We start from the raw sequence: 19,597 nt of genomic DNA, 5'->3' as shown, positions 1-19,597 counted from the left end.
ATATTTATCCATATAAAAATGAATGTGAGTCGTCTAGTGAAAAATCTAAGCAACCTCGAGAAGAAGAAAAGGAAAGTACGTTTAATGAGGAAAATTCAAGACGTAGTAAACGTCAAAGGACAACTACTTCCTTTGGACCAAACTTTCTAACATTTTTGTTGGAAAATGAGCCTCAAACGTTCAAAGAAGCAATGTCTTCCTCGGAAGCACAATATTGGAAAGAGGCAGTCAATAGTGAGATAGAATCCATATTAAGTAATCATATTTGGGAATTGGTTGATCTTCCTCCGGAAAATAAATCTTTGGGTTCTAAATAGATTTTCAAAAGGAAAATGAAAGTTGATGGTACTATTGACAAATATAAGGCAAGATTAGTTGTTAAAGGGTTTAGACAACGAGAAGGTCTTGATTACTTTGACAGATACTCGCCGGTAACAAGGATTACATCTATCCGAGTGTTAATAGCGTTAGCCGCCATGTATGGCCTTCAAATCCATCAGATGGATGTAAAGACAACCTTCTTAAATGGAGATTTAGAGGAAGAAATCTATATGGAACAACCTGAAAGGTTTGTAGTTTTCGAAAAAGAAAAGAAGGTGTGTCGACTTGTTAAGTCACTTTATGGACTAAAACAAGCACTAAAACAATGGCATGCGAAATTTGACCAAACAATGTTGTCAAATGGTTTCAAGATCAATGAGTGTGACAAATGTTTTTACATTAAGAATACTCCAAATTAAATAGTCATTATTTGTTTATATGTGGATGATATGTTGATAATGAGTAACGACATTACTAACATAAATGCTATAAGCGCATGCTTACTAGTAAGTTTGATATGAAAGACTTAGGAGTTGCCGATTTAATTTTGGGAATTAAGACCTTTCAAACTCCTCAAGGTCTAGCTTTGTCTCAATATCATTATATTAAAATGGTACTTGAAAAGTTCAAATATTTGGACTTTAAAGAAGCAAAAATGCCAATTGATTTAAACCATACTCTTGTAAATAATAAAGGTCAAAGCAAGTCTCAATTGGAATATGCTCGAGTGTTGGGAAGTTTAATGTACATTATGAATTATACACGACCTGATATAGCTTGTGCGATAAGTAAGCTTAGTCGATACACAAGTAATCCCAACCAGGCTCGTTGGATAGTAATGAAATGAGTTTTGGGATATTTGAAATATACCCAAGACTATGCATTACATTACAATAATTATCCCGCAGTTGTTGAGGGAAATAATGATGCAAATTGGATCACTGGATCAATGGAATCAAAATCCATAAGTGGATACGTTTTTACCATTGGTGGAGGAGCAGTGTCTTGGAAGTCGTCCAACCAGACATGCATCGCCCACTCTACAATAGAGTCTGAGTTTATAGCTTTAGATAAGGCCGGTGAAGAATCTGAATGGCTCCGGAATTTTGTAGAAGACATTCTATTTTGGCCCAAACCTGTGGCACATGTATGCATATATTGCGACAGTCAAGCAACAATAGGAAGGGTTGGGAGCGTTATGTATAACGGGAAATTTCGTCACATTCGACGAAGGCATAATACCGTTAGACAACTACTCTCTAGTGGAATTATCACAATTGACTATGTAAAGTCAAAAGATAATGTATTGGATCCGCTTACAAAAGGCCTACATAGAGAGGCAGTTGAGAAGTCATCAAAGGGAATGGGACTATGGCCGAGGACAAGTCATTATGGCGGTAACTCTACCTAGAAGACTGGAGATCCCAAGATCTAGGTTCAAAGATATCAAACAAAGTCATTAATGACGGTTCAACATTGTCAGATATTTTTTTTTTGGTCCATTCTCGTGATGAGACAATGTTCAGTACCAAGGATAAAGCGTTAAGGCTTTTTAATGGTTTCTAAATTTGATACGGGGTATATCAAATAGTGTATCTACGAGATAACACGCTTAGGAATCACCTATGTAAGTGTGAAGTGTAAGTCGCTTCAAGGAGAATTTTGTAAGGCCAGTTCTCTACGCATTTATGAACCAGGTGGTGTTCATGGCTGAAACGAACACAACAATGAGAACCAAAGACAGTTAAAGGTTGATTGTGTGATTTATGGTTATCTAGGTATACACCAAAGTTCGACGATTCAAAGATATCAAATCTACCGATTGACCGAGTATATCCGACATAAGCTTACTACGGAAAGTTCAAAGGGAAACCTACTTATCCAGATGCGATTAATCTTTAATTGCGAATCACATAGTATTTTCATGCATATTTTTTCACATATGTCTATTCCCCATTCATGTGGGGGATTGTTGCGTTTTTATTAAGGGGTGTGAACGGGAAATGAAAGAGGCACCTCTTGGATTGTACCTCTTCATTTCACCCTTTCATTGTCTATAAATAGAGAGGCTTAGCCTCATTTTCCACCACTGTAAAATCTGAAATCTCTCCCCTCAATTTTCTGCATACTGCATTGGTTTTTCAAAAAGCAAAACGTAAGCATTTTGTGTGATTTGCTCCGCCATTTGAGTTCGCCAAAATTCTGTGATTTGAAGTGCCGCTATCACATAATAGTTATTCCGTTCTATATTGGGAGGAATTAATCCGCAACCTTGGGCATTATGAGGGGATTAAATTCCTTAAGAAAACACAAGAAACTTGTGGGCTCGGAATATTTCCTGCTTTATTTTTTTCTTTAAACTAACGTTTATTGATTTACTGGTTTTGAATATAGAGTAATAATAGTTACTCCTTATCAACAAACCCAACAACCCCTTACAACTTGTTTGGATGGTTGTTACATGTCGTTTCATAATGTATCGTATTGTATTGTACTGTATTGTTAGATGAATACAATGCTTGGATAGATTGTATCATTTGCCGTTGTTTCATTATGTCACACAAAAAAAATATGAAGAATAAACTTGCAACATTAGTAGAATTATTATATAAAAAGTAGGGTAAAAGATAAAATATGATTATTTAATAATAAAGAAGTGCAAATGAGAGGAAAAAAAGGTAACGATGCCACCACACCAAATCCGTCGTTACATAAAGTGATACTTTTCGTCGTTACGTAACAATTGATTTAACGATATGATATAATAAAATTTAAGTAACAATCACAACAAACTTTATATTTAAAGTAACAATACGATACAATACAATATGTAACAAATATCCAAACAAGCTGTTAGTGTCTTTGACACGAGGTTTTATTTTTAATTTAAATTAAGTTTTATTCATTTTAATTTTATTATCTTGTTAAGGCTTTTTTATGATTTTGTAACGAATTAAGGAAATTAGAATACATATCATAAAAAAATTTAAATAAAGTACTATAAATCACAAAAAAACACATGTATAAGAATGAAAATTGCAAATTACATTTTGGTTATTGATGTCATTAATGAACTGATAATATATATTTTTCCCAAAGAAAAGAAAAAGCATGTTCTTAGAAATTCCGCAATTGAGCACAAAAAAAGAAGAAGAAGAAGAAGAGGAAAACCTTGTCGTCATCCCCACGCATAAACAATCATCAAAAAGAGAAAAGACGAAAGAAGAAGAAGAGACCGAAAGGAAGGAGTTTGGCCTTTGCGGTTGTCTAAAGCCATCCATCACAGGTTTTCAGACAACTCCTATTTCCCTTCCGATCCTCAGCTTTCTTTCACTGAAGCCGCCATTCAATTCACACATAATTATACACATACACAGAGTTTTAGGGTTTGATTGCTTATAGTTAACTACAAAATGAAGCCAATACGGCTTCCAGAACCTCCGGCAAGTCCACGAAGAATGGGCGGTGTGCCGGATATATTCGAAGGCGGAGTACATGGCGTGATTAGACGAGCTGTTATCATCGGCACTGGTTTTCCTGCTTCTGAGAACCAAAGTATTGGCTTGGTTCAAGCTCTCGGCCTCTCCGACAAACACACTTTATATGTGAGTTCTTTTTCCCTTTTTTCTAATAGAATTTTCAATTTTGTATGTTTTTTTGTCGTCCTATTTGATTTCAGTTGGCAGAAAGTACTCATGGTTACCCTAGATTGTGTAGATGCTGTCAATTGTGGGCCAGTAGTGGTTGTTTATATAGAGGATCGATAAAATTGCAGGAAACTTAAACTGTGTTAAATTGGAAAATACTTTTGTGACATAGATGGAAATGTTCACGAGTGATTTAGCGAGTGTCTTCCTGACTCTTACATGGACCTAATGAAATTAAATTATAATGAGTGCGATTTAGAGTTGCCCAGGGCTTTGGTCTAGTGGTAAGAGTGCAACCCGTAATGTGTTACGGGTTACACGCACGTCACGGGATCGAACCGTGTCGCAGACAAAAGACTAGTATTTAAGTGGAGAAGGGTGGAGTGGCGGACTCATTATCTACTAAGTTTTGAACCGTGCGCCACTAGCCTCGTGGATTTCTAGGATGTTAAAAAAAGAACGATTTAGAGTTGCTGGACTATTATATTATGTGCTTTCTGTGCTGATATCTGGCAATTATTTTAGACATGGATGTGTGGTAGCACTAGGGGATTGAAAGTGGTAATGGACAAACTTATGAAATGTTTGGGTGGTATCCAATGCATAGAAATAGGAGTCTTAGGGAAATTTAAAGTTTAGGGTTGGCAAAGGTATATTCTGAAAGGGTTCTTTCAGAATTTATAGGGTAGAAAAGTCAAAATATGAAAAGATAGTGGGCATGGAATTGAAATATTGCGTCTTGAGACTTCGAAGAGTAATATTGTGCTGACCGTGGTTAATATTTCCTTAACCAGTAAAAAGGTTGATAACTTTTTACTGCTTTGCCTATAGACTTTTCTTGGGGTTTAGGATCTTATTGCCTTTGTTTTTAAGTTGCTTTTTTCTTGCTTCAATCCTTGCACATAGAACTAGGACTACAGTCCTGTTCACTTGTAACCTTTTTTGCCTACCCTATTTTTTAATTTTTTTATGAGGAAAACAAAGCGTAAGTCTTGACCACTACCCCCAACAAGCTCTTTTATATTTCCTACCCTGATTTGCTTCTTGGTTACTTCGCTATTTATTTGATCCTTCTACAAATTCTAGAAGCTCATGCATTAGGTAACGATTTGCGGAATTTGCCTCATTTTCTTGTCAAAAGATCAATTCAAAGGACACGAATTTAGCAACATACCCAGAAAACGAACTTATGGGCCCCCCTTCCTCTTCCAAAAACTTAAGTGGTTACCTGTTAGGTTTGAACTGATAGCTTTGTCAAATATAACCACAATAAATCCGTATCCAAGAATGTGTCCATGAGGTTCAAGATATGGCATTTTATGAGTTTAATAGTAACTCATTATCAATAAGAGAGAGAGAGAGAGAGAGAGAGAGAGAGAGAGAGAGAGAGAGAGAGAGAGAGAGAGAGAGAGAGAGTTTAATAGTAACTCAGATGAGATTGATCCTGCATAGTTAACCAAAAAAGAAAAGGATAAAGAAAAAAGAAGGAAGTTTCCATGCTTTTGGCAAGTTATGCTTTCTACGCATTTCAGGTAAACGGTACACAATCTATAAGCTTAGGCACAAGATGTTAAAACAAGAAAGGACACAACCTTATCAACCATTTCGTAGTTGCATAAATATGTTATGTGTTTTTTTTTAATCAAATCAAAGCTCAAAGTTTTTTGGTGTTCATGTTGCTCTGACAAACGATGTCAGGAATTTGACTTGTGCTGTTTTGGAATCCATATTACTCTGAAGGATGTTTGTACGTAACGGGTTGCATTTTATTCTTGCATTTTTTTGCTCCAGTGTTCACACGCCCACCAGAAAAGGGGGGATGGGGAGGTAACTTGTTAATGCCCTTCTTCAGTGTATTGCTTTCAGCCTGATCTTAATTGATTGGTAAAACTTTCTACTGAACCAGAGGCTTGTTTTGGTTAAAAAATTTGCATGAATAGGGTGAATGAAACAGCTGAAGTTTCTAGTGAATTGGCTGATATTAGAAATTTCTTATAATTTTTTATTCGAACAGTTTTTTTTTTTTAAAATTATTAACTTACAAAGTGACACAAAAAGGTAAGGAGTGGCTGATAAGCTTGAAAGATCTGTATTTATTTTGGGAAATTGTAATTGCCAATCAAACCTTGTTTCTTGAAATCATTGTTGATGCTATCTGTACATGCAGCGGGTTACAAGACCAAGAGGAGGAGTCAATGAGTGGCTACACTGGCTTCCTGTATCTCTCCACAAAAGGCTGTATTACATCATAAGCCAGATACGTGGGTTTCTATTGAGAAGTAGGGCTGGAAAACTAGGACCTTTTCCTTTGGAAAATGGTGGCAATGCAGGCTTATCATCTATTTTGGAAGCTGATGTGAAGAGTATAGTTAGAATGGCCCGCGAGACATTTGAAAAGTAAGTATTCAATTCCGGACTTCATCAGTTTTTGATGACTTATGTGATTTGTTTGATTCCTGTTGCATCTTATGATAATTGCTTAATTGCGTAGTAAATTTCTTTGCCCGAATCATAGTAGATATACACAACAAAGAATGCTTGTAGTATTGGTTTTCTTTGTTGGGGCTAGTACATTTGTACAAAAATAGGTAAATTCTAGTTATTGAATTGTTATGCGAAATACAGTTGAATGGTCACGTTTTTGAGCATGTATAATATTGTACGATGCATTCGATTCTTTATTAGTTGAGAATCTCATGGATCGTTTGAGTTTTAGTCAATAAAGATAACAATTTTTCAGTTCTGTAGTGGTAAAGCCTTCCCACTTTTAACCAAGAGGTCGGAGTTTAAGTTACTATAGGGAGAAAAATGGGGGAAAAAAAATACTACTGGCAATTGAGGAGGGTACGTGGGGCTGTCGCGGGGGTGGAATTTACCAAAAATCAATTGATCAACTACTTCCCTATCTTAAGTTCGTTCTGATGGCTGTGTGAATCCTCTATTTTTGTTCGCTCATTTCGTTCTATCATAATCTGTCTCTGAAGAGAACTATAAGTTTTCTGAAATTAGAGATTCTGTCAATCTCATACTTAATTCTTATGATGACACAATTTCTTGTCAAACTAAAAAGACTCTTGGCAAACATTGGACCTTGTAAGCAACAACAGCTAATGTTTAGTTTAAATTACTTGGTGTCGTCTATATGGATCCTTCATTTCCATTGCATTCTGTTGTTAATTATGTCCACACGGATGCTGGGAGATAGCTTGTTGGGACAATTTCCTTCTATGTGATCTAGATCATACCTAGTCCCCTTTTAGCACTTTCAATTATTGTAGTATCACACTTAATGGTTGGTGCCACGTGAAGGTCTATGTGGAATATGAGGAAATTATCTCATGCGGTTTTCTTTTGTTATGTGCTCTACTTACATCCGCTGCCAGCCTGCCAGTAGTACTATGCTTAGCTAATTTTGTATGATTGTACATACATCTTAACATCACATTTTTTAACACTAATTTTATGATATGTTGGGACATAGCATTCCAATTTCTTATATAGGAGTCTAGTCTGCTATATGTAAGGTAAATTTTAGATAACGTGAAATAATAGAAGTTACTATTAAATAAGGAAATTACTTAAGTAATGAGATTCTTAATTATGATACAATTAGGGAGCATATTCTATACAGTTAACCTAAACATATGGAATGGATCTGGAATAGTTTAATATATAGCTACATTAACTTTCTTGTCTTTCAACACGCCCCTCAAACTCAAGGTGGTGAAGCAACTTGAGTTTGTACGTCAAAAGTGGAAAGTCAAGTCAAGTATGCCGAAAAAAGCTACTGTTTGAGGATACGTTACTGATAATTGAACGATGATTTGACTGCTTACTAGGTTATGTGATGGCTGCTTGCTAATATGACATTTACATGTCTTTGGACAATGACATACTGCTGACTAGATAAAGACGTGTTGGGCGACGTGAATCCACGAGGAAGAGAAGAAGACTTCTTCTTTTGTGGGAATACTGGGTAGAGATTCAATAATCGAAGGAGGAACTCAATACATGAAATCGCATTCTATAAATAAAAAGAGGAGGAGACAACCTTAACAGGAAAGTGATCGAAAATTTTACTTTCAGAGTTGGAACTCGATACCCAACTTCGGTACCATAAAGAAAAGAGGAGAAGAAGAATCTTTGAAGAAACAAGAATTATATGCTTATGGAAAAGAAGGAAACTCTGGCTAGGCATGCCCGCACATGCGGGTAGACGAAAGCTACTTACTTTACCAAGAATTTAGAGGTTCTTATACCATGTTAAAAAGGGGGGAGGGGGGGCGTCTTGAATTGATTGTAGACACATACAAGACGACTCCTTTTTTTTAATGTTGAATATACAAGACGACTCCTTATATAGGAGTTCAAGGTTTTATATGTAAGGTAAATCTGGACTGCATGAAATAAGAAAATTTACCTAAATATTGAGTTTTCAAATTTAACAAATTTACAGAGAATATTCTGTACTATGAACATAGATTTTTTTATTATCTAAATGCATAAATCTCTTGACTTTCGCACCCAAAGGTGTGGCTTGCGTTTAATGAAGTGGGTGCAAACCTCGGAAACTAGGGTTCAAGTGCTAGCAAAGACAAAAATACTAGGTGATTTCTTCCTATCTTTTAAAGCTTTGGTGCACAGATTTACCCGATACCTATGCTAGTGGGAGATTACAAGTATCCGGTGGAATAACTAGGTGCGCAAGGTGGCCCAGACATTACCGCTGTTAAAAGGAAAAAAATGTCTTGTCTTTCAACAACTCCCATATAACATTGCCGGTTTCAAACCATTTTATAGAACTTGTCTTTATTTTGGTAAATATCTTACTATCACATAGCACTCCCATAGCAGTCTTCCGTTTTCAACCATCTTCCTTTTTTATTTTATGTGTTACATGTTCTTTTATCATGTGATTTTCCTAAAAGACTTTGATATTTTAGTTGTCTGCATCTATGATTCCATCTAATATCACTTCTACTATTCTTCTTTCTGGGTTAAAGTTGCGGTGCATGAATTTTTTCTAACTTCTACTTATTCTAAAACCCTTTTTTAGCCTGTTTTTCCATTCTTCCCGTTTTTTGTTAACTCTCATGCTAGTTTCATCAATTAACACAATCATGATCTTCTTATTCATAACTTGGATTAACAAATATGGGCTAAAAATAAATCTCTGGTGTAAGCTAACAATTACAGGAAGCCTCTCTGTATCTCCTTCCATTGTTCTCACACTTGTAATCTTGCTCAGTTGTACATCTCCTTGATGACATTATTCCTTAATATTTTTTAATATATTTAATAGGAATTCTTCTCTTCTCAAGCATCTAGCGAAGTTACGATACATTTTACTACATTTTCTTTAAATATCTCTGCAACTACCTTATTCATATAATTACATCATTGTTGAGGAGCGAATAACTGCTGTTAGAAAAAGTTGGTTGAGAACTCCTAACAGAGTGTAGTCTTAAATTCTTATTTAAATAAAAACTTGGGCATAACCAAATATAGAACGACTAAGGTTCTCATACACACAACCCTACCCAGACCCCATTTGTGGGGTTACACTGGGGTTTTTATTGCTGGTGTTGTTAAGATTCAGCCATGCTTGAACTGCAATATGAAGGCAATTTCGAGACAATTTGTGATTGAATTTTAAGTTTGGTAATTAGCGAATAATAATCTTATAAGAAGGGAGATACTTTTGATTTTGAACTACACAAAGAGATGACTATATAATTGAAGTTTTTAAATTAAAGTTTACCCCCTAATTAAATCAGTCATTGAACTAATGCACCAAACACAAACAAGTTAGGGCCAACAATATGAATCCTATATATATTATCCTCTATTTGGGCTCATTTCATTCCAACATTGGTAAGTAATTTGTCTTTCGGGGCAAATTGGACGTTCTACAAGAATACACTTGTACCTACCGGACTTAGTGTAAGTATAACAACAATTAAGCCTTCACATGATTTTAAATCTACCTTGTCCTTTTTAGCACCTTCAATCACCATAGTATTTCACCCGCTAACTGGTCCATTTGAAGGTATGTTGAATCATTTCGGGTAACCATCCCTGTCTTACTTATATTAAATTCGTTAATATTAAAAGTGTTTCTCTGTAGTTCCAGCTTTTGTTATCTCCCTTGCTAGTTTGAGCAATTAACACAATATCATATACCAATAGCATGCACACTGAAACCTTATATGGCATGTTATTGGTTAGCTCATCCATAATTAGGGTGAACTTGGGCTAAAGGGATATCCTCACAGTAATGGGAAACTTCTGTGTATCTCTTTCCGCTGTTTTCACACGTGATCCTTTATGCTTTTTGTATAAAACCTTAAATTATTAAAAACTTTGTAGATGTCCCAGATTTCGTTGAATATGCCGAATTTCAACTGAAGGGCTTACATGGGACCATTTTGGTAGTTAAAGGGTTTAGTTGAGTCCAAAACTATTTGAAGGGTTTATGTCATAATTATCAAAAGTTGAAGAGCTGCCAAGTTTATTGCTCTTTTTAATCATGTGATTTTTTCTTATGAAGAGGAGTGAAGGCAATAACAACGGTAGGAATTGAGTCAGAAGGCAAATTACCAAACCAGAACTTTCATTCTTCATTAGCTCGCTTCAGCTTTGTTATAATTGCTCTAAACCTTTTGGAGTGCTTTTTTAATAGGATACACATATGACCTTGAGTAGGGTTTCTTTATCTAAAAAAAATTATTTTTTGTTTTGATGTCATTTTGATATAATTTTTTTGAAAATAACCTTCACATTTTGTAACCCGAAAAATAATGTTTGTTCTCTTTCTACTCGGTGAAGTAATGATGAGCTAATATATTGCTCATTCTCAGGGATGGTCCATTGCTGGTGGTTGCATCTGGAAGAGATACGATCTCAATAACTAGCTCCATTAAAAGATTGGCATCTGATAATGTTTTCGTTGTCCAGGTATGAAACCTGATGCTTCCGCAGTGGAACATGTTTTTTCTTCTGCAGATTGTTATAGTTGAAAGTCCATTTCACCTCTTCTTCTCATTTTTTATCTTTACTCATGTTCTTTTATTATAAAAAAAAAAATTATTTTTTGGTGGTGAGGTTGGTGGCTGGACAATATCTCAAATGACATTTCAGCTTCAATGATGAAATAACTGGAGAGTTTTTAGTATCACTAGAGATATTTGGTAACATATCTGCAATAATTCTAAGTCCCTGTTATAGAGGCAAGAAGCATTTTTGGGAAGAAGGCATGTGTTTTAACAACTGACAGCTGGAATCATATGAGCTGCTTGGATCTACAGGGGACTGAGAACATATCAGTTTTGTTCAAATAGGGTTGGTTAAAGCTTCTTTTTTTTTTAAAAATGAAGTAAGTTGTTGATTAATAAGGCATTAAGAAGATGCAAAGTTACAAGGAGCATAATTACAAGAGACAAAAGACTAAAGAGAGCTGGTAGCTACTACACAAAAAGTCAATCTAAGACTAGAGCACTAACAAAATCCAAAACTGTCCAGTAATGGCACAACTTGGTCCAACTGAAAAGATTAAGTAAGCATTAGCTTTAAGAGAGTGATTTGGAGTTGAGATGCCGTCAAAACATCTTTTATTCCTCTCAGTCCATAAACACCAAAAAATAGCTGTAGGAATCATCAACCAGACTTTCTTGATTGCCTTATCAACTTCCCATGAACTCCAACTAATCTGTGCTTGTCTCAAACTCTGTGGCATGACCCAACTCAGGCCAAAAATATTGTTGAATATGTTCCAAGGGTTGGTTAAAGCATCTTAATTAATAGCCTAACTATGAATGGCTTAAAAGTTTATCGAACTAGGTCTAAAGTATCTTGAATATCTGCAGTGTAACCCTGAATGGTTAAAAGACAAGGTTACAAGAAACAAATTTATGTTTCTTAACACAATTGAAACTCATGATCTCTTTCTTTGTAATTGCCAGTTTATTTCTTTACTTGATTGATTTTATTGCCCACTGACATTCTCTTTTTGCTGTCTAATATAAAGTAGTTGCTATCACGCCACCCTTGTTCCCTAAAAGAAGTTTAATTCTTTCTTTTGGAAAACTTATTTATCTATGAACTTTCATCTACTTTTGTTTGGGGGGAAGGGGGGGGGGGGAGGGAGGGAGGGAGAGTAGGAACGAAGAAAATGACTGAAGAATTTGATGAAAAGCTTCATGCTCTACAACTACTTCCATTTCTTTAGATATGCTTATATGTCCAACTTTCAGATGAGAAAGATGCAATTTAGTCTCGCGATGTCTTTTTTAAAAAAAAAAAACTTTATAAGGTAGTTTAGTCCTGTAGTTTCTTACTGGTTGCTTATTAGAGACTAAATTATTGAGAAGTCCTTTGGGCTTATTAAATATTTTTCTATAGCTGCCTTGTTTCTTATCAGTGACTGATACTTTAGGAGCGATAGATATTCTCCTGATAAGGATAACCGATAGTTGATATTGCCCAAGTCACTGACTAGAGACTTCTGGAATATTTTTGTCCTGATCTTTTTTCCAAAGTACTGGTTGACTCATGAAGGATTCCTCAATTTTAGGATCTGCTAATGGTAGCTGCTGCCTTTTCTGTTTAGCTTGCAAAGAAAGCTGTTAGTACATATTTGGACAATACATCATTTTATCTTTTGTAAATTCTTGAATAATTTTGGGTCTGGAGAAGAAAATCTCATTTATTTGCCTCTGCTGCATTTCAACTTCAGATTCAGCATCCAAGATCCCGTTTGGATAGATTCGACTTGGTAATCACCCCCAAGCATGACTATTACCCTTTAACTCCTCAAGGAAAGGAACAAGTTCCTCGTTTTCTGCACAAGTGGATAACACCCCATGAACCACCTGATAAGCATGTTGTAGGTATCCTCAACATTTACACACAGTTTTAGCATGTAATATGCAGTATATTTCTGAGTTGAGAGCTGTTGTATCTAAACTGGTTTCATTTCTGGGCTGTGCCTTTGTGTTTTCTGTAAAGGTACTTACAGTAGGAGCTCTACATCAAGTTGATTTTACTGCACTTAGAGCTGCAGCCATCACCTGGCATGAAGAGTTTGCACCTTTGCCAAAGCCGTTACTGGTGGTGAACATTGGAGGCCCTACAAGTACGATATTTCTTCAAGCCAAACCACTGATATCCGTCCATTACAAAATTAAATTTCATAACTTAAAGGGAAAGTATGAAAAGACAGGTCTGAGATCACATGAGATATGGTAATACAGCATATGAAAAAATCGCATGAGATATGAATAGGAATATATGATGTAGAATTTTGAAGTATTTAATGGTTATACGGATGGGTGCGAAGTTTGTGAAAAGATATCTTGCTTGTAATGCAAAAAGCATTTAGTAGAAACTGGCCCCTCTGCTATTATACGTAGTTCCATATGAATCTCAGGCTAGAGCATTGGTTGTTGTGGAGTCAATCATCGAACTTGACTGGGTAAGAATAACTGAATGAGAGGATTGAATAGCAAACTTCCTCTATGTCAAGGAGCCAAGTCTTTTTGTGTAGATTTAGTGCTTTTTAATTCTTGCTGCTCAACATCTGCTTGAGTGCACTTTTATCTTTATGCATGGATATTGCTTGGCTCCTAGTTTTAGGATATTTGTAACCAAGTTTTGTGCTTTTATATTGTTGCTGCTCAACATGACTGTACTTTATCTTCATAACTATAACTGGGTTTCATATTGGTTGGTTCGCTATTGTGCGTTCCAATCTTTACTAAATGATTGTCGTTCCTTTTCAATTGGCTAACATCTATATAGATTAATCATCTTTATTTCATGTTTTGCATGATATTTTGTCGAAAAATCTTGCTTTTGTACCTTCAGTTGTTAAACAGTCTAGGAAAAGTAAGACATGTATGGGAATTCATGAAATTTCATCAGGACTGTTGAGTATGATTTATTTTGTTCATTGTCTACCTTCACCGCTGCGTTCCTGTGTATTCAACTTATATCTTTCATGGATTATTATTAGGATACTGCAGGTATGGGCCAGACCTTGTTAAGCAGTTAACAGCCTCCCTTCACAATGTTCTTACGAGCTGCGGGACCATAAGAATATCGTTCTCCAGAAGGACACCAGCAAAGGTACTCTTTACAGATTCTCTTTCAAATTATACCAAGTGCCAACATGTTTAATGTGCCTGACTCTCTGAGCCTCATTGACTTCTTGTAGCATTCCTATATCGTGGTCAAAGAGCTTGGTATGGATCCAAAAGTATGCATTTGGAATGGTGCAGGTGACTCAAGACAGATTTATTTGTATTAGTTCGTGTAGTTATAATTTTATTTGAAGGATAATCGAAGGGATATATTTTCTTATATCTTCAGAGCCAAATCCACACATGGGGCATCTGGCTTGGGCGGATGCTTTTGTCATCACAGCAGATTCAGTTAGCATGTTGAGTGAGGCTTGCAGTACTGGGTATGCCTGACAATCAGCTCAGCAGTCGTTAATGATCTAGTATTTCTGTACTTGTGTTTTCTTAAAATTTTATTGTGATTCATACCTTATTTCCCAGGAAGCCTGTGTATGTAGCTGGAGCTGAACGCTGTACATGGAAGCTCACAGATTTCCACAAGACACTCAGAGAGAGGGGACTGACTAGGCCATTTACAGGACTTGAGGATGTAAGAATCCCTTACTCTTTTCCTTCTTTACAGCTAAAATTGGGCAAGCTATAGCTTGGAAATTCGGTGTGTATGTCTTTATGATCTAACCTGGTGGTTCTCACACACAGTAGTTGATTACTGTGATGAGATTCTGCCATGCAGAAAGGGAAGATTGTTCTTCAAAACAAGCATGCCTAGACAATTCTAGGTGCTTGTGTGTCCAAACTTTTCTGTTCTTGTCAGTACGATAACTTGGGCTTCACCAGTTGGTGGTTAATTTAGAACGTGATTGGTGTGTTTATTCTTTTGTGCTTACGTGATATTGTTTCCTTGAGGGAGAAATAATGAGAAGTCACGCGAATAGTGTGTTTTGAAAGTGAGCTTTACAGGAAGACATCTGGATTGCTATGCTGGAACTATTCTCTATATTGATTCCAGTTGTGTTCTTTGTTTATTTTCTTTATCGAAAATTTGGTATGAAATCACTAGGAAAAAACAAAACAGTGAAAGTATTAATAACTGGATGCAATGATATATAACTTATTGAGTAAAATAACATTAATCATTAGGCTTGGTATTGTTATATATGACTAGATAATGTAAAGGCTGAATACATACACAGCCCCTTAAACTTGTCCAGTTTTTTCACTTAGACACATATACTAAGGCTTGTTCCAATTGGACACTTGAACCCAAACCCAAGTGTACCTATGAGACACAACTTGCTGAGCTGGCACATAGCGTGTATCTCACTTAAAATAAAGCGCGTGTTGCCAGAAAATGTGAAGACTTCGCCTGAAAATAATTTTCTGGTGACAAATTTTGCAGCCACCTTTTACTGATTCCGGCAACCGCCATGACCATCGCCATCATAGCACGTTCTTCTTTTTCTCAGATCCGACCATCACCACTCTTCCCCCACCATAGATCTGCCACCACCGTAGAGACCTGGCAACTTTAAAATTGGTCACGATCACCTCTCCCCTCCTCAGATTCTGACCGTTAGAATTCTCAAAGTTTACCAAGATTTCATCCTAATATCTCCAAAGCCTTCACCAGCTGAAACAGAGCTATACCCATTTCAAAGAGAGGAAAAGAGCACATACATGACATTTCTTTTTCACAAAGTATTCACAAGAAAGGGTCAATTTTGCAGATTGTATCTTGATATCTCCAACGCCTTCACCAGTTGAACAACGAGTGGCATTCACAGATGGTGTCATGGTGGTGTTTTTTTTTTCCAGGCCGGTTGTGTTTCTTTCGCAGTTTGGTAACGAAGAAAAATCATTCACCTATTTTACAGATTTGGTAACCAAGAAAATATCATTCGTTTCGTCGGCGTTCTTCTTTTTCCCGTATAATTTTTTTTATTTTTTTCTCTCTTCATATTTTGCCTCTTTTATTTTTGACGTGGCTTCTTCTCATTCTTAATATTTGGTATGTCATAGCAAGCGACTCTCACGCACTAAACTTTGTTTAGAAATGTAAAATATGTGTTTAATTGACACAATTTAAATATAGTTGAGGTTTTCAATAGAAACAAGTCTTAGTTCAAGTGTCTAAGTGAAAAAAACGGACAAGTTTAAGGGGCTGCTTATGTATTCTGTCTAATGTAAATAAAAACAACATAATTGTTGAGATTTTTTTTTAAAAAAAACTTGTCTATTCGAAAAAAAAAAACTAAGTTGTGAAAGCAAATGGAAATCAATTAGACGTGCTAATATATTGTAGTAAACATCAAAGTAGCTCTAAAATTAAATTGGTAGCATTGTAAAATGTTTAAATGGAGAATCATGGCTAGTGGGGATTCATATAACCGGCCCCAACTTGTTTGGAACTCAAGTGTATTTGTTGTAACCAATGTAAAGTGTTGAATGTAACAAATGATGTACATGCAATCTTCTTAAGCATTAGCTGAACTAGTCATTGTATGAGCAATAAAAAGTTAGCTATGAATAGGCACTACTTATAGAATTAGTAATACTAATAAACACATTTTTAACGTGTTTCAAAAAATTTCCATTCATTTAAACAAATAATAAAAAAGACAGCTTCATCATTATAATTATCTTGAGTGAATAGAAGAAAGTAAATTAATTCAGGGCCTGTTTGGTTGGTTGGATAAGGAGAGTTAAATCTCCATATAGAATTAAGCATAGACATTATTTAGACCCCTCCCTCTTTTATAATAAAACTCAATAGATATCTGAGGGAGGGGTTTAAGAAATATCTGAGTTCTCTCCTGTGGCATTAAAGAGAAAGAGAGATTTGGGGGGTGGGTGGGGGGATGAGGATGGAGAAACAGGGCTAAGTGGGGAGTGACTGCATGAAGGGGGTGCTTGGAACTTTCCCTCCCTTTTGTTATTTATTTATTGAGCTTTGTGGTTTTATATAAATATGTTCGAACTGTACAGGAATAATGGGGCAGGGAGGAGGTTAATCTAATGAAGCATTACACTGGTGGGGAGCTCATTAATATTTATCAAATCAGAAGGCATATTCAGATTTTTTAAACTACAGGGTGGGGTTAACTGGTTAAGTAATTGACCCAATAGTTAAAATCGTTGAGTGTTAGAATTGAACAGGAATAACAGTACTCTATAATAAAATATAAAACTACATCAATATAGTTAGGATAAAAGCAGTCATTTAGCAAGACAAAAGATCATATTAAGTACGTTTTTTAATTTTAAACGGCTCAATGAATAAAAAGTGACTTAACAACTTCACCGTATTTGTAATTGTTTATTTAAAGCTTAAGTCGGCAAAAAAGAACATGTGTAAATGCTACTAAGAAGAAAAGAAACATGAACAGGCCCGGGGAACTTGGAGTGTGAGGTGATTGTTGGTGTGGGCCAGGTGAGGGAAGAGGAAAGGGATATTGGTTGGAGGTGGTGGTTGGTGTAAAAATTGATTTTTCTCTTTTCAGAAGGTTGCTACTATTCATGAATGCAAAGAGTTGAGAAAGGGAAATCGTTGAGTTGTTTTTGGGATGTCCTGAGATCTGGGAGTTTTACTCCGACAACGAGAAATGAAAATTAGTGCAGGAAGATATGGGATGTGACTCAGTTTTTCACTTTTTGGCGTCCTTCGCTGAGTTATTCAGTCCTCAACCGATAATGGCTCCTAAATTTGAGAAAGGATTTCCTGTCTTCTGGGATTTTCTTATGCAATAATAATGGATACTTGAGGGTGTTTAGAGTCTTTAGACATTCTTTCTTCATAGGTTATAAGATGGTCGGTAGATATACTGCTGTCCATTGTGCTGCAATCAGTTGGCAGTTCAAAAGAGTGCTAGGCCTTGTAGTTTAGCGAGGAGGTTCCAGTTTCCAAAATTTGCTCCCTGTTGACTTCTCTTAGTCGAAGGGGAGCCTTGGCGTAACTGATAAAGTTGCTGCCATATGACCAGGAGATCATGGGTTCGAGCCGTGGAAACAACCTCTTGCAGAAATGCAGGGTAAGGTTGCGTACAATAGACCCTTGTGGTCCGGCCCTTCCTCGGACCTTGCACAAAGCGGGAGCTTAGTGCACCTGGTTGACTTCTTTTAGCCGAGAATGGTTGGATCACATTCAGGGACCTGCCAAATATCTATTATCGTGAATTGCTTGTCTCTTGAGTATTTGCTTGTGGAGATCTTTTATCATGAATTGCTTGTCTCTGAGTATTTGCCTGTGGAAATCTATTATCATGAATTGCTTGTCTCTGAATATTTGCTTGTGGAAATATGCCTAAACTGCTTTATTATTTCCCTATAAAGAATCTTCCCCATTAAGTGGGAATACTGGAAGTGCGTTGATTATGGAATTGAGAGGAAACTTCTCGTCTCTGGAAGACTACTTGGCAATTCTGTTTTCACGTTAAGCTCTGACATTTTTCTCTTTTTTTTTCTCTCTTTATCTTCCCAAAAAAAAAAAACAACAGATGTCTGAAAGTTGGAGTTACCCTCCGCTTAATGATACTGCTACTGCAGCTACTCGTGTCAATGAAGCTCTTGCTGAAAGAGGATGGAAGATTAAAGCATAGAATCCCCTGGTGTATATTGTTGTTGCCACAGATTTTCTTTTCTTTTTTCTTTTATTTTATTTATTATGTGTTCAGAGCTCTGAGGTCATGTATTATGATTGATTTAAATCTTATAGGAGGAAAAAGAAATAATTGTCAGATAAAATCAGAGGTGAACAATGAGGCTCTTATTCTTTTACCCATTGAGGGTTTTTGGCACATATTGACAAAATAAAGGTCAGTCTTTATATGTAAAGCAGAAGCATTGGATGGCTTGGCGGAATGTTTTGTTTCACGGTTTGCTTTCCTCAAGTCATAAAAGATCAAAATTTAACAAGTTCAAATCTTATTCTGCTTCGTTGGAAATTTCTACAATATGGCCATTCTGTATTTATCTGTGTGTAGATATAGAATTCTTCCGTAGTCCGGATGTAGTTCCAAGCCTCTTAACTGTTGCCATTCTGTGTGGATCTGCTACCCATAATATGGGAGAGTTGAATTTTGCGGTGGTGTTTTTTTAGCCTGGTTATGCAAATCAAGTAAAAGTGAACGGAGGGAGTATGTAAATTATAAAGTACAAAATAAACGTACATGATGGTGCATGCATTATTCCGTCGTATTTAATGTGTGTGTGTTGGCGTTTGGTCTTCTCTGTTTATTAAGAGAAAGAAAAATACTAGACTAGGATCAAACTTCAAATGGACCAGATTATAAAGTCTATTCGATCTGTTGGTCAACGAGTAGCATTCCGTACTTGTCTTCAGCTTAGAGACAATATTCATTATAATAGATTATATTGCTGCTTGATCTGTATATTATCACTATACGAGATTATGAGGAATAATTTGAAGAAATTAACAGATAGTAATATAATTTGAAATAAATATCAAGTAGTCCAAATGCTTACGACTTTTTGGAGTATAAATAGCCATTATTGAATCCATTAGTGTCTTGACCTAATGTAGCTTCTGAAGTA

At 36.0% G+C, this 19,597-nt stretch overlaps 1 protein-coding gene across 1 annotated transcript; it reads left to right on the top strand.

Annotated features, from left to right (window-relative positions):
• The first annotated feature begins 3,441 nt into the window (after nt 1-3,441).
• On the top strand, nt 3,442-18,970 carry LOC104091528 (mitochondrial fission protein ELM1). The gene is made up of 10 exons (XM_009596887.4): nt 3,442-3,926; nt 6,136-6,365; nt 10,829-10,925; nt 12,703-12,852; nt 12,975-13,101; nt 13,981-14,093; nt 14,182-14,245; nt 14,337-14,430; nt 14,528-14,636; nt 18,541-18,970. Exons 1-10 carry the CDS (start codon nt 3,735-3,737, stop codon nt 18,640-18,642), a joined length of 1,278 nt encoding a protein of 425 aa, XP_009595182.1. The 5' UTR covers nt 3,442-3,734; the 3' UTR covers nt 18,643-18,970.
• Nucleotides 18,971-19,597: the final 627 nt, after the last annotated feature.

The sequence above is a fragment of the Nicotiana tomentosiformis genome, chromosome 11, assembly GCF_000390325.3.
Source record: "Nicotiana tomentosiformis chromosome 11, ASM39032v3, whole genome shotgun sequence".
Taxonomy (NCBI): Eukaryota; Viridiplantae; Streptophyta; class Magnoliopsida; order Solanales; family Solanaceae; genus Nicotiana; species Nicotiana tomentosiformis.
This window is presented reverse-complemented; position numbering and strand designations above follow the sequence as displayed.